The sequence below is a fragment of the Guillardia theta genome, assembly GCF_000315625.1.
Source record: "Guillardia theta CCMP2712 unplaced genomic scaffold GUITHscaffold_155, whole genome shotgun sequence".
NCBI classification, from domain to species: Eukaryota; class Cryptophyceae; order Pyrenomonadales; family Geminigeraceae; genus Guillardia; species Guillardia theta.
Genome location: NW_005434519.1, coordinates 81,979 through 95,849, shown reverse-complemented (window position 1 = coordinate 95,849; position 13,871 = coordinate 81,979). Strand labels below are relative to the sequence as shown.

Here is a 13,871-nt window from a genome sequence, read left to right as displayed (position 1 = left end):
GTGGGGAGTTGACGCTGAGCACATGGAGTAGGGGAGACGAGGTGAGGGGAGACGAGGGAAGGAGAGGAGAGGACAGGAGGGGAGGGGAGGAGAGGAGGGGAGGGGAGAGGAGGGGAGGGGAGAGGAGGGAAGGGGAGGGGAGGGGAGGGGGGAGGGGAGGAGAGGAGAGTAGGGGAGGGGAGGAGAAGATTTTGACCTCCTTCAGTTGATTGACGTCGCAATCTTCGCCGTAATGCTGCAAGTACTATCAGCCCAGGAGGTCGACAAGACAGGAGGAGGAGAAAGGAGGAGGTGGGAACGATGGACGGAGACCTGAAGGAAAACGATGGAGGAATGAAGTTTGGTGAAGAGATCTTGGAGCACAGACGAGCACTGGATGACAACAGGAACGACACTCGCAAACTCTCCTGAAACAACTTGAGAAGAGGAAAAAGCAGAGAGCGATCTCACTCGTTCGTCGGGAGACGATACTGTGTAGGATCCTCACAGCAGCATTCATCATCTTCGTCTGACATTGCACAAGTGGGAAGAGATGCTGAGCAAGCTTGACTCTCTTCCGCTGCCCTCCCTCACTCTCCCCACTCCTCTCGATGCTCAGCAGGATGGATATGGCCGCCTCTATCCCGCAGTGAACCCCGCGGGTGTCCAGGGGAAAGTTGTCGGCTTTCATCATGAGGAGGCAGATGCTGTCAGCAAGCTCGCAGCAGACCAGGCAAGACCCTTGGATGTCGTCGAGAGATGTCAGCAGAGAAGACATGTCCGAGAACTGCAGGTCAACACTCAGATGCGATTGATAGACAACACACTTCAATGTTGACACACTTGTCTGGTATACCTCCTTCCTCTTCCCTCCTCCCTCTCCTCCCTGTCTCCTTCCCCTCAAATCGTCTTTTCCTCACCCTCCTTCCCGTCTCAGTTTTCAACTCTGCTCAGAGCCTTGTACAACGATTCTTCCTTCCTCCTTCACCTGCTGCTGCTGCTGCTGCTGCTGCTGCTGCTGCTGCTGCTGCTGCTGCTGCTGCTGCTGCTGCTGCTGCTGCTGCTGCTGCTGCTGCTGCTGCTGCTGCTGCTGCTGCTGCTGCTGCTGCTGCTGCTGCTGCTGCTGCTGCTGCTGCTGCTGCTGCTGCTGCTGCTGCTGCTGCTGCTCGTACTCTGTGCTTACCATGGACATGAATCGTGTGAGGAGCGGAGCAACCAGCCCCCATCGCTTGGACTCAGAGGAGAAGGACTGAAGGAAGCTCCTGCTCAGGGAGACAACCTTGACGAACTGATGGTGAACATCCACAGTGACTTTCATCTTCATCACTCGAGAAAACTCCATGAGCAGACAACGACATGTCAGCCCGAGCTCGTTGCGCGTGCAGTTTGAGATGAGGGACAAGAACGCCTTCTCGCTCCACTTGTCTGTGCTGGCCGAACTCGCGTCCATGATCGCAGCCAGCGAGTTCTTGTCTTGTTTGAACTTGTTGCTGTCAAACGCAATGATAAGCGCCAACATGGCAGAGAACGACTCGTGGTGATCTGCAAAGAGCCGATGGAATGACATACACCAAGATAGCGCGAACTCGCAGGAGGCCTGCAAGCCTTGGGTGAGAGTTTGGCAGGTAACTATTTCACTTGTGCTGTCTCCCAGGCACTTGAGGAGAAACTCGTTGAGATGTGTTGATTGCAGCAGAATGTCGACTTGGTTGTCTTTGGACGCGCAATGTGGAGATTTGTACAAGTTCAGCAGTCTGATCATGATGCTTGCAAGCAATATTCCAAGAGAGTTTGTCTCCTTCCCTCCGGCTCGGTCATGGCCTTTCAACAGGATGTCACTCAGCTTTGTTGTGAGCTGCTTGACAGGAGGAGCAAGTGAATAGCTGGTACAGCTCTGCTCAGATGTTTGTTGTCGATTCTTTCTCTCCATTCGCGCTGCTGCTCTGCACTGACTTTCACTCGCCTCAAACACGCCACCATTCCCTTCAGCACCGCAACTGTCCTTCTCACTCTCAGTGACTTGCTGTCTGTGTCTTGGGACTTGTCGCTTTTCTTGCTTTGAGTCCACAAGCTTGAGCAATCGTTCTCCAACCAAGAGATCAAGTCTCCAAACATCTTTTCGATAACATCTGAGTCTTCGTCGGCCTGTTGCGTCATACATCTTCTCGCCAACATCCGCCCATGGAAGAAGAGGATATCACTGGTATCTCTTTCTTCAACATGTGCATCGTCGTCAACCAGCCACTGACAGGAACGGCGACACAGCAACATGTTGGTCTTGCTCTTTCTCAACAGATCTTTGTGGAGCATGTCAGAGATGTACGACCTCAAGACTTTCCTCGACACTTGCACTGCAACATCAGCTGTCAACATGTCTCACCACTCTTCTCATTATCTAATCCTCACCTGGCACCTCCTCTTCGTCGTGTGGGATGCAAGCAGACAAAACTTCAAGAGCGCAGAGAAGAAGAGGAAGAAGAGATATCGCAAGCATGTCATAGAACTCCACAGGAACGAACTTGAGGAATCGCACAAGTTTCATCACCATCTTCCTCACATTCGCTGCATCTTGAACCTTCACGTTCAATTTCTCTTCTCCTCCCTTCGCTGGTTTCTTTTCCCACAGACAATCGACTTCTTCTTTGAATTTGCTACAGTCATCCGAGGTAGTCAGCTTGTAAATCGCCGACAAAGTCTTCTTGCTCCACTTGAGAGACGTGCCCTCGTCTCCCTCCACAGCCTTCTCTAGGTCCTTTGAGATGTTCCTCGCAACTTTTACAACCGCTGGCAAGAATGCACGATGCATGCTGTCTATCTCAAAGAGATTCTTCGTTGTCACCATCACATCTTGTATGATGTTCTCTTCTTCCTGTGACCTCACATTACAACATCATCCCATCTCTTCCAACATGTCTAACTGACCGACAGCATCACCAAATTTGTCCATGTCTTCTCCATCTCTTTAGCATCTTTGTTCAAGAAATCACAAATGATGTTTTGCATTCGTAGACGAAAGAAAACCTGAGCAGTATTGCGCAATGATCGGAAGGTTGGTCAATACCAGCCGTGCAATGGACCTTTGAAACTTGATGAGCACACGAGGAGCGGGAGGTGTAGCAGTGAAAGACCTGTACTTTTCTTGATCTTGTCGACCTTGTGCTAGCGTAGACAAACTTTGATTGAGAACCCAAACCATCTTGTTCGAAAGTTGCCGTGTTGCTTCCAGGTGCGGCGGAGGATCTTGACAGTCAAGGTGACGGTTGGCTTGCTCGCCGATGAGAACAAGTTGAATCAAACTGCTTTCATGCGCGAGAACAACATTCTGACAAGAGCCATATGTTATGGAAGAACAACATCTTCCGTCTGCCGACATGAAGTGAAAAATTGAAGTCTTACCTCACAAGCAGCGTCGACAAGCGCGACGTGAAGATGAGGAGGAGACGAGTCCAACGAGATCTCATCTTGCTCCTCCCCCACGCGCATCATCGCAAAGAGTTCATCGACCGTCTTGTCCTGTTAGCAGTGGAGAGATCAACCAAGAACGTCAGAGCAAGTGACCACTCACAGTTTGAAGGATGGAGAAGAGATGCTGAGGAAAGGTTTGCTGCGCTTGAACCGATTGCTTGTGAAGCTCAATTAAAGCAACCTACAAATGACAACCTCAGATTCATCTGTTTGTTTCCTCCATTCTCCCTCCTCCCTCGCTCCCTCGCTCCCTCGCTCACTCCCCCCTGTCCCTCGCTCGCTCCTCTCCTCCCTCCTTCCTGACCTGCAGGGGAAGCAGAGCTGCAATGACCCATCTCCCCCAGCCCTTTTGAGCCTTTGACTTGAGCGCCTTCCAGGAGCACGAGAGCAGGGGCGAGACAATCTGTAGCAGAGGTCAGAGCAACTCCTACACATCTCCAGCAGAACCTGAGAGCAGGACGAGGTCTGGAGCTCAATGATAGCGGCTTCATCTAGAGTTCGCATGCGATCTTGAGCGAGTCGCACGATGATGGACAGGAGCTGTTGCGTGCGTCAGAAGAAGGCAAGCAGGGAAACATGAGGAGGAGGAAAGGAGGAGGAGGAAGGAGGAGGACGTGGAGGACGTGGTGGTGGTGGAGGAGGAGGAGAAGGAGGAGGAGAATGGAGGAGGAGCATGGAGGAGAAGAAGAATGGAGGACGTAGAGTAGGAGGGGCAGGAGGGGCAGGAGTAGGAGGAGGGAGGGAGTGGAGATGTACTTGAAGGGAGTGACACAGAGTCGACAGATCCGAGGTTTCCTCCTCCTCCTTCTTCCTCGTGGCCATCACAGCCGGCAGCAGAGTTTGTGATAAGTCGGACAGGAGCTGTAAACTTGTCACGCCAGCCAGGCAAGTCGATCATCTCGTACCTCTCGCCAGATCTGCGGCAGCCGCCCCCATGGCAGCGACCTCAACTCGTTGCGCAGACCTGAAGACGAAAAGCAGAATTACCTCCCTGCTGCTCCCTGCTCCCTGCTCCCTGGTCATACCACTGTTTGCTTCCTGCTCCCTCTCTCACCCTCCTTAACTGTTCGCTCTCCCTCCTCTTCCTCCCTTGTCCCTCCTTTCTCTTTCATCTCCTTCTCTTCTTTCTGACTTCATCACATCACCTCTCAGCAAAGGATCGATCCTGTAGTCAACCTGCACATTTCAACTCATCAGCACACGCAAAATCATTCCCCCTCCTTCGTCTCCTCCTTCTCCCCCTCCTCCTCTTTCTCCTCCTTCTCCTTCCCTTCCTCTCATACTTGCTGTGTACAACTTCCCCCGTCTCCTCCTCGTCACAACCAACCGAGACTCTTCTCACCATTGGTGAAGGGAACTGACGAAAAGAAGAAATGAGGTTGAGGATGAAGAGATTTTCCTTCGCTCACGTAAGCCCAAGGTAGTCAACTCAGATCACTCTCACCTGACTGACACTGCACATGGTCTTGCACAACTTGACCAGGAACGTGATGCAATTTTGGCTGCTTGCTAGCAAGGATGCGTTGTTGGGCTCGTTTCTGCTCTCGTGGATGATACGAGAGGCGATGCGAATGAGATTCTGAGACGTTGGAAGCGTTAGGGAGAGTGAAGAGACGAGTTAAGAGTTGAGGACAGGAAAGAGAAAACTAGGGGAGAGGAGAGGAGTGGAGAGGAGAGGAGAGGAGAGAGGATAGGAAAGGAAAGCAGAGGAGAGAAGAGAAAGATTCGGTTTGACCTTGGCTGAAGGAAGAACAAGCTTGTGATCGATGAAGAGGCAATGCTGGAAAGTGCGGAGAACCTGCTCCTGAGTCCTGAGATTGCAGGACCTCATGTTAACATCCTGATAGACCAGAGCAACGTCAGAGACATCTATGTGAAGAGGGTGATTGTACTTCATTGAAGGAATGCATTCCGATAGTCATCATGAAATCAAGTCTGCCAGCAAAGAACTGTCGAGCTTCATCATGCTGATCATGAAGTCAACGACCAACACCAGGGTTCAAGAGATGCTCTCACAGACTGAAGGTAATGGGCGTTGACAACGTGAAACGTCATTATGACTTCCATGCACTCCTGCTCTGACTGAACTTTGGTGACAGTCTGCGAAGTAGAATGATTCTCCGTAAGATAAATCAGTTCTCGTAGGAAGTCGATGTCTAGAGCTATGTCCTGCGGAGGCAATCAGAAGACATCGTTGCCACCGTTATTGCCATCGTTGCCACCGTTATTGCAAGATATCTCATTCTCCAAAAACAATTCATCACTATCTTCGTGATACATCATCGTCATCATCAAAATTCCATCTTCCTCCTCCTCCTCCTCCTTCTCCTCCTGATCATCATCATCATCTCCATCATCATCATCATCTCCATCATCATCTCCATCATCATCATCATCATCTCCATCACCATCTCCATCATCATCATCATCATCTCCATCATCATCTCCATCATCATCTTCATCATCATCATCATCTCCATCATCATCTCCATCATCATCATCATCATCATCATCATCATCTCCATCATCATCTCCATCATCATCATCATCATCATCATCATCATCATCATCATCTCCACATCCTCACAATCAACTCCATCATGAAACGTTTCTTAAGTCTCACACTCTCCGAATGTGAAACTTTGATCTTCTTTCGTTTGCGAACATCGTTGTCATCTTGGAGCAAGTTCGCGTTCTTATCAGAGTCGTGCTCTTTTCTCCGATCTTCCTGCTCTTCGTACTCCCGACGTGTGTTCAAGAAAACATGAAGCAGTCTTCATCGGAAAAGTCAGTTTCAAACACACCAACAATCGAAAATTTGTTGATATTGAAACGAGAACATGTTTGATTTTGATACCTCGGAAGGAAGCACAACACTAAGTCTTTGTCGACCGTCTCTTTCCCATCTGACTTCTCACCTTTCTCTGAGATCAGACGACGGAAGCAAAAGAGATGGAAAACACCTTTGAGGAGAGTCCGAAGCTTTTCAAACAGGGACGTATGATAACTCTGTATGTTGCTGCCCCTGTAAGTTCCTTTGCCCTGCTTTCCTTTCTTGTCTTGCCCGTTGACATTGTTCTTGTCTTGTTTCGAGGTCTCGTCACGATGAAAGGAGAAGGCAAGCTCGAATTCAGACAAGTGATCGACATCAAACAACATGCTTGACACCTTTGAAGCCAGTCATAAACATGAACCTCTCCCTCCCTAGATAATCATCCATTTCTTCCTCTCCTGCTCCTGCTCCTGCTCCTGCTCCTGCTCCTGCTCCTGCTCCTTCTCTCCCTCCTCCTCCTCCACCTTCCCCCCCATCATTATCGGCACCATTATACCATGGATTCAAAGTCTTCGTAGATTCCAGTGATCAGATCGTTGAATTTCTTATCACAGCTCAACTTTGCTTGTCGGGAGATTTGAAACAGGTTAATGAGAGGATCTGTCAACAGGTCATGACATGATAGCGGACAACCATCCTGCTTCACCAAGAAAGGTGTCCACAGCAAGGAGAAAATTCTGACAACACCAATGAGAATCAACAAACACATCAATCTTCTCTCCTCGCACCTTCCTTGGATTGTTGACTTGCAGTAAGAACGGTTTCATCTGAATAAATATCTCAGGATGTTCCAGCTCCCTCAAGGAACAAGACCCCACCGAAAAGATAACGTCACTCGCAGATTGTAGCGCTGAAAACAATGAAGCGTCCAGTGAATCAGATTTCATTCCTGATTTGCTCTCATGTTTCCCGATCGCTATCTCTCGTTTCAAATCGACGTAGTCGTTGACAACCTTGATGAGATTGACTGTATGATCAAGAACAAAGTTTCCTGATCAACCGGCACATCAATGGCAGAGAATGTCAAGATAATCATCATGCTCACCTACGATCGCTGTTGTGGGTTGGAAGGATAACTTGTGAACCGTCCGGAGGAGATTGAGAACATTCAAGGCGATTGAGAAGCTCGACGATACAGTCTCTTCTTGCTCAGGAGACATGTTGTTGCTTTCTATACAAGTTTTGACCTTGCGCTCCAAGTTGAGAAAGTGTTGATGGAAGACAAGGGAGATAGGCTTGAGTAGATGTACGCTCACTGAAGTTACGCTTGATCGCATCTGGAAGCAACGTCACAACAGAAAGAGCTGCTGTCTTCATGCGGTGATGGTGGTGTTGATGGTGGTGTTGACAGTGCTGTCTCTGATGGCGATGAGGACAAGGATTATGACGCAAATCATCTCAAGGCACCTTCACAGATGAAGTAGTCAAAGTTTGCTCCAGTACAGTCCAAACTTGTGGGTTGAGGTAGGACGGACTATCGTTCGCTCTCTTTCCTGCTCCAGCTTTAGTTCCAGGCCGAACCACCCGGCAGTCCTCTTACCTGCATCTTTGTGGAGATTTGATGATCGGATGAGAACGTTGGAGGAAAAGGCAAAGATCTGTATGACCCATCACAGGCATCGGAAACAATCCCGTTTTCCTCTTACCGCATCTAACACTTTATCGGAGCCCCTGAATACCTGAGGGTTGCCAGGGGATAGCAAGGATCTGCCCTCTCTTATCTCGCTGTCAACTGAGCCCGTAGCACGCAGAGCTTGCTTCATGGCTGACTGTGAGGCCTCGACCTTCTGGTGGAGCGGGCGGTTCGATGCAAGGAAACAGAGCAGTTCCCTTTCGTCCATGTGATCGACCTTGTCGTTCTCTTCATGCAGATGTGACGCCCTCCTATCATGCTGAAATTTTGTCTCGTCGCCATTCTCTGCTTCTGTCCTCCTGCTCCCCCTCCCCTCCTCCCCCTCCCCGCGCTCCTTTCGTTTCTTCGCCATGAGGGCACGTGAAGTTGGAATGCTGTTCCTTACAGGGAACAAAATCGTGTTCTTTCCACAGAACACCGCCTTACATTCATATAACGATGTCCATAACGGTCTGTGCACCAGGTGCAGGGGGTTAACTGAGATTTGGGTTATTTCACTTCAAATTAAAAGCTTTTTGCTTAAATTGCATAGGAGCACTCCCTTGATTTAGCCAAAGTATAACTAAACTAGAGCACTTCCTGCTTGTTCAACGAGGGCAGTATGGCGGGGGAGCGTGCGACGGGCGAGGCGATCATGGTGGAGGATTCAAGAGAATCGCATGCAGTTCCTGCCTGTTCGCATCATCTTCATGCTCCTTCATCTCACAGCATGTCCATCAGGCCCCATGGCTCTCAGCCCCCGCTCCTTCCCGCTCCGCAAAGGAGGGAACGGGTTTTAACTCAGGCGCAGCACGTGATCTGGCAACAGAGGAGGGGAGGATGGAGAGAAGGGAGCCTCAGAGATATCTTTCAGAGCGCCAACGACTGGCTCAAGAGGTGGGTTGCATGCAAAGTCTCTGGGATAGGAACGGTAGGGAGACGCTACTTCCTGGTGCACCTTGCTCTTGCGACTCTTGGAACTGTAGCAGGATTCGCACATGCTGCCCATGTCCCTCACGCTGCCCTTGGGAGCCCGTCCAAGCTGCGGCCTCTTCCTAGAGACGGAGGCGTCTGCAAGAATGCAGTGCTGTTCAGAGGAAGCGGCGGGAAGCCATCGTTGAGGATGAAGAAGAAAGAGGACTCCCCTTCCTTGGATAGCAGGGGCTCCAACAATGACAGATCAGCTTCCTGGGAGGAAGAGGACCTTGAAGTGGGAGGTGTGGACACAGTGGCTGACCCCCGTCCTCGCAAGGACACGGAAGAATCGAACTCGACGTCAGCAGGAGGTGCGAAGCTCAGCGGGAAGGAGAAGGGAGGATGGGAAGTTCAAATCTCCAGTGCGAGTCAGGTCAGCTCTGAGGAGAGTGACCCGCCAAGGTTCACGATGGAGTGTGGGTACAGCAGCATCCCGCATCCCTTGAAGGTGACCTCTCAGACGTGTTACATTCTGCTCCTGATCCCTCTGACGTGTTGCTCTCCCCAGGCCCACAAAGGCGGAGAGGATGCACACATCATCTGCAAAGCGGGAGGCTCGACTCTAGTGGGAGTGTTTGATGGAGTAGGAGGTGCTTGTCTTGATCTTCTCCTGCTCCTCCTTCTCTGACTGTCTCGTCATCAGCTTGGGCTGAGGTTGGGGTAGACCCTGCAGAGTATCCGAGAAAGTTGGGCGAGATCATCGGGGAGCAGCTCAGACAGGATCCGGACTGCGAGCTAAAGTCTGAAAAGCCTCTTGTGAACTTTTTGCAGAAGGTTGTGTGTGCCTTGACATGAAAGAAGCCATGATGTGAAAGGCGCAGGCTGTGGATGAACTCGGTGAACGGAACATTCCAGGGTCCTGTACTGCTTGCCTGGCAATGCTGACACGATCGGGCAACCTGCATGTTTTGAACCTAGGAGACTCAGGCTTGCACCTGATCCGTGACGGTATGCTTCTGCTCTCACCTTTGTAGAAGAACAGCCGTCAAGATGTTTCATAGGTGTGAGCATCTTCTCGACAAATGAGCAGCAACACTACTTCAACTGCCCGTTCCAGCTCGGCACGGGGAATTACGACACCCCAGACGATGCAGACTACTACATTCTTGAAGACCTTGCTGAAGGAGATCTCATTGTATACCCCATGCCTGCCTGCTGTATTCCTTCGTGGCAATAACACACTCACCACTAGGTTGTAGCTTCGGATGGAGTCTGGGACAACCTGTTTCAGGATGACATGATCGATCTGATTACTGCTGATGAGAACAAGAGCACAAACAGCCTTTGTCTCAGCATAGCGCAAGCTTCGCATCTCAACGCAAAGGTCTGTACAGAGTTAGACCGGTTGGAATGTGTTCTTACCTCGGTGGTAGGATACCACATGTGTGTGCCCCTTTTCGGAAAACGCTCGAAGGCAGGGGCTGGACTTCATCGGAGGAAAGCTCGACGACATCACAGTGGTTATGGCTCGAGTCGTGGATCGAGGTAGGCTGAGAAGCTGCTGAGCTACAGCGATGGTAACCTGCAACTTTGTAGGGTCTGGCAAGAAGCAGCCTCCGTCTCCTGTTTCATCGAACATGGAGTTCTCTTCGGGAGATCCTCAACTCTAACATGTGAGCTGGTCCGGAGGTGTCTCGTGCCTCACGGTGGCTGGAAAGGGCGGAGGGTTCATATGAATTATTGAGCAGTTTTTTATCGATTTCTTTTAAATGAAGGCACAAAATCAGTTAAATTGCCTTGCCAGCGACTGAGAGCTGTGGGTGGAGCTTGGGGGCGAGGTCAGACCTCTGGAGGATGAGGCGGTTGAGGGCGTTGACGTAAGCGACGCAAGAGGCCACGACGACGTCAGTGTCGGCAGCTCGTCCCAGGAAGACTCTCCCACTACGGGGGTCCTGCAGACGTACAGTGACCTCGCCGAGGGCGTCGATCCCAGCTGTCACTGAGCTGACTGAGTACTCCATGAGCTTGACGTCAGCGGCGTTGGCTTGTCCGCCTCCCTGGATGCCGCAGAGGCGATTCACCGCCTGGAAAGCAGCATCGACAGGTCCAGTCCCCGTGGACGCGTCTGTGAGCTCCAGGTCGTCCTTCTCGTCTCTGAGAGTTACGGTAGCCGTCGGCACCATGCTAATACCGCACGTCACTTGCACGTGCATGACCTTGAAGCGGTTGGCGGCGAGGTCTTGAGCCTCGTCGTTGACGATGGACTCCAAGTCAGCGTTTGTGATCTCCTTCTTCTTGTCTGCAAGGTCCTTGAAGCGGATGAAGGCCTTGTTGGTCTCATCTTCATTGAGAACAATCCCAAGGTCCGCAAGGCGGGCCTTGAAAGCGGCTCTGCCCGAATGCTTGCCGAGCACGATACCATCCGAGTTGTCCAAGCCGATGGTGCTGGCATCGATGATCTCGTACGTGAGCTTGTTCTTAAGCATCCCATCCTGATGAATTCCCGACTCATGAGCAAATGCGTTGGCCCCAACGATTGCCTTGTTCGGCTGCACCATCATCCCGGTCAAGCTGGTGACCAAACGAGAGCTGCGGTGAATCTCCTTCAAGACGATGTTGGTAAGAGCGTCGTTGGAGTCAGCTGGGCGTCCAAACATGGGGTTGTAGTAGGACTTTCTCACATGGAGAGCCATCACAACCTCCTCCATTGCTGCATTGCCAGCTCGCTCTCCAATGCCATTCACAGTCACTTCGACTTGTCTGGCTCCTCCTTCGATAGCACCCAAGAAATTTGCAACGGCCTGTATCCTCGTCAAGGACATTACGAGAAAAGCAAAAAAGGAGAGTACCATGCCGAGGTCATCGTGACCATGAACAGAGATAGTCACATCCTCGATGCCCTCAGTGTGCTTCCTCAAGTACTCGATCGTCTCCTTGAACTCGGTCGGGGTGGTGAAGCCAACCTGCCAAGAACAATCAGAGGATTCGGAGAAAAACTGCTCAACTATCAAGACATGTGAGACGATCATGTTGTAGCGATTAAGTGCCGAGGAAAATTTTACTTACGGTGTCAGGAACGTTGATAGTGGTTGCCCCAGCCTTGATGGCTACTGAAAAAACCTACAGGCCCACAAAGTCAGTCAGAACAAAAACAAGAGAGCGATGAGCATGACGAACGCCCCTGATGAATCAAAAGGTGAAGCAGGTGAAGCATGAATCTTTACCTGAGCGAGAAACGCTCTGTCTGATCGCAGAGCATCTTCTGCACTGAATTCGACATCGTCTACCAAGCTCTTGGCAAGCGTCACCATCTGCTTGGTAATCTTCAAGACCTCTTCACTGTTTACAGCAAAGCATATCAGACATCAATACGTTCGATATCATTCGAGCTGTCACCGGGACTTGCGCAGTTTGTGCTCCATGTGAATGTCACTAGTTGCGATGAAAGTATGGATGCGAGGAAATCTGGCTCCCTGAAGAGACACACAACTCTCAGACATCGTATCTTATTGTCAAACGATTTGACATCGACTTACCTTGACAGCATCGGCACACCTCCTGATGTCGCCTTCGGTTGCACGAGCAAGACCACAGATGATTGGAGGATTCTCGTAGTTACCAACCTACAGCAGGAGTCACATGACAAGCCAACAATGCACACGCGGATCATACCACATCAGCGATCTGCTTCACGGCCAGGAAGTCGTCGTTGGATGCAATGGGAAACCTACATCAGAATAAACTTTGGGGCACTGTTGCCTCGTTGCGAATGGAAGGCAGGAACTAGATCAGAAAGACAGAGCAAATGTGCATTTGAGAGGTCTACGGCTGACGTACCCTGCCTCGATTACGTCCACACCCATACGAGCAAGCTGCTTAGCCACCTGCAAAGTTTCATTAGCAACTCGAGAAAAACGTACGTGGCAAGACTTGCCTGCATCTTCTCGTCTGAGGTCATACTGCAACCAGGAGACTGCTCTCCATCTCGGAGAGTCGTGTCAAACACCTGAAACAACGTTGTCAGACACAATCCACTCATTTTTTAATGCTTGCTGTACCTTCACCCTTGTTGGGTCTCGTCCAGTTTCAAGGTCATGCTTCGACGGCTTAACATTGATCGGCTTCATGTTCATCTCCCCTCCACTCATTCTCAGACTTCCAGGCCTTACGAATCTCATTCCTCTGCCATGGCGGTCAAACAGCAAAGATGAAGCCAGTATAGGTACCTGCATCTTGCGGTGGGCGGGCTGGATGGCTTGACGAATGAGCAGGTGGAGGAAAGGCGTGACTGAGGAAGGAGAAGAGCAGAGGAGGGAGAAAATGCGAGGAGGGATGAAGAGTCCTGTCTCCACGATGAAAACTGCGGCATGATTGACGCCGACGATGCTGCGCATGCCGCAGCAACCACAGTGAAGCGCAGCATGTCTGCAGCACGAGCGATCCAGTGGGGTGGGTACTGGTGGAGGAGGTGGGGGTATATATTCGAGGGGTAGATGGGCACCCCTCGTATGATGACACCGGGTAAATTGCCTCAAATACCGGGGTACTCAAAGGAACAGTGGATGGTGCATGAAGTTTAATGGTGGTGAATCTGAGAGGGTGGGTGGTGGGTGTAAAACACGAGCAGGGTGGGGTGGAGGGCAAGTTGTGGTGATAGCACCCCTTACCACCCACCACCCGTCCACCATTTTGGTGGTTTTTGACTATATAGGTTCATAGTGATTATTAAAGAAGTGTAAGCATCATAGTCAATATGAATATGGGGAATAATTTTTTAAAATGTACGTTTGTGGGGGTCCCACGTTGCATTACACCCCACCCTACCATATATTTAACCAGCATTTCTGCAATGAAAGGACCCCTGTTTTGTAACCCTACCCTCTTCCATAGAGTGTTAGATTGATGACTACCCTCAGATCTACTACCCCCGACACCAGCTATTTGAGATGCACCCACCCCGATATTTCCCGAGTTCACTGAGTAATGATGAGGGGTGCGTTCATGTGTCGGTGCGTAGCAGTCAACTTGGTGGTGTGGACAGGTTGTACCGGTGGGGCGCACTGGAAA

At 50.7% G+C, this 13,871-nt stretch overlaps 2 protein-coding genes across 2 annotated transcripts; both read right to left on the bottom strand.

Moving 5' to 3' along the window:
• Nucleotides 1-201: 201 nt before the first annotated feature.
• GUITHDRAFT_119722 (hypothetical protein) lies at nt 202-8,118 on the bottom strand (the record flags this gene model as incomplete). The annotated part of the gene is made up of 29 exons (XM_005821035.1): nt 202-235; nt 313-407; nt 488-766; nt 968-1,873; nt 1,933-2,330; nt 2,386-2,848; nt 3,376-3,492; nt 3,545-3,625; nt 3,749-3,847; nt 3,892-3,984; nt 4,350-4,408; nt 4,590-4,620; nt 4,787-4,843; nt 4,889-5,023; nt 5,180-5,284; nt 5,337-5,411; nt 5,461-5,613; nt 5,853-6,017; nt 6,068-6,218; nt 6,302-6,362; nt 6,408-6,612; nt 6,774-6,877; nt 6,924-6,954; nt 7,006-7,044; nt 7,096-7,268; nt 7,323-7,554; nt 7,685-7,770; nt 7,818-7,875; nt 7,924-8,118. 29 exons carry the CDS (start codon nt 8,116-8,118, stop codon nt 202-204), a joined length of 4,680 nt encoding a protein of 1,559 aa, XP_005821092.1.
• A 2,423-nt stretch (nt 8,119-10,541) lies between these two features.
• LeuA (2-isopropylmalate synthase) lies at nt 10,542-13,262 on the bottom strand. The gene is made up of 11 exons (XM_005821041.1): nt 13,031-13,262; nt 12,863-12,986; nt 12,739-12,810; nt 12,642-12,688; nt 12,477-12,531; nt 12,341-12,427; nt 12,201-12,277; nt 12,029-12,143; nt 11,871-11,924; nt 11,654-11,767; nt 10,542-11,605 (listed from the first exon to the last, which is right to left on the bottom strand). Exons 1-11 carry the CDS (start codon nt 13,225-13,227, stop codon nt 10,592-10,594), a joined length of 1,956 nt encoding a protein of 651 aa, XP_005821098.1. The 5' UTR covers nt 13,228-13,262; the 3' UTR covers nt 10,542-10,591.
• Between the last annotated feature and the right edge of the window lie 609 nt (nt 13,263-13,871).

Excerpts from the sequence above, each read along its gene's own strand:
- LeuA (XM_005821041.1), bottom strand. The coding sequence starts at position 13,227 with ATGCTGCGCTTCACTGTGGTTGCTGCGGCATGCGCAGCATCGTCGGCG. Across the intron at positions 12,987-13,030 it reads CCGCCCACCGCAAGATGCAG|AGGAATGAGATTCGTAAGGC; the intron begins GTACCTATACTG and ends CCGCCATGGCAG. Across the intron at positions 12,428-12,476 it reads TGAAGCAGATCGCTGATGTG|GTTGGTAACTACGAGAATCC; the intron begins GTATGATCCGCG and ends CTCCTGCTGTAG.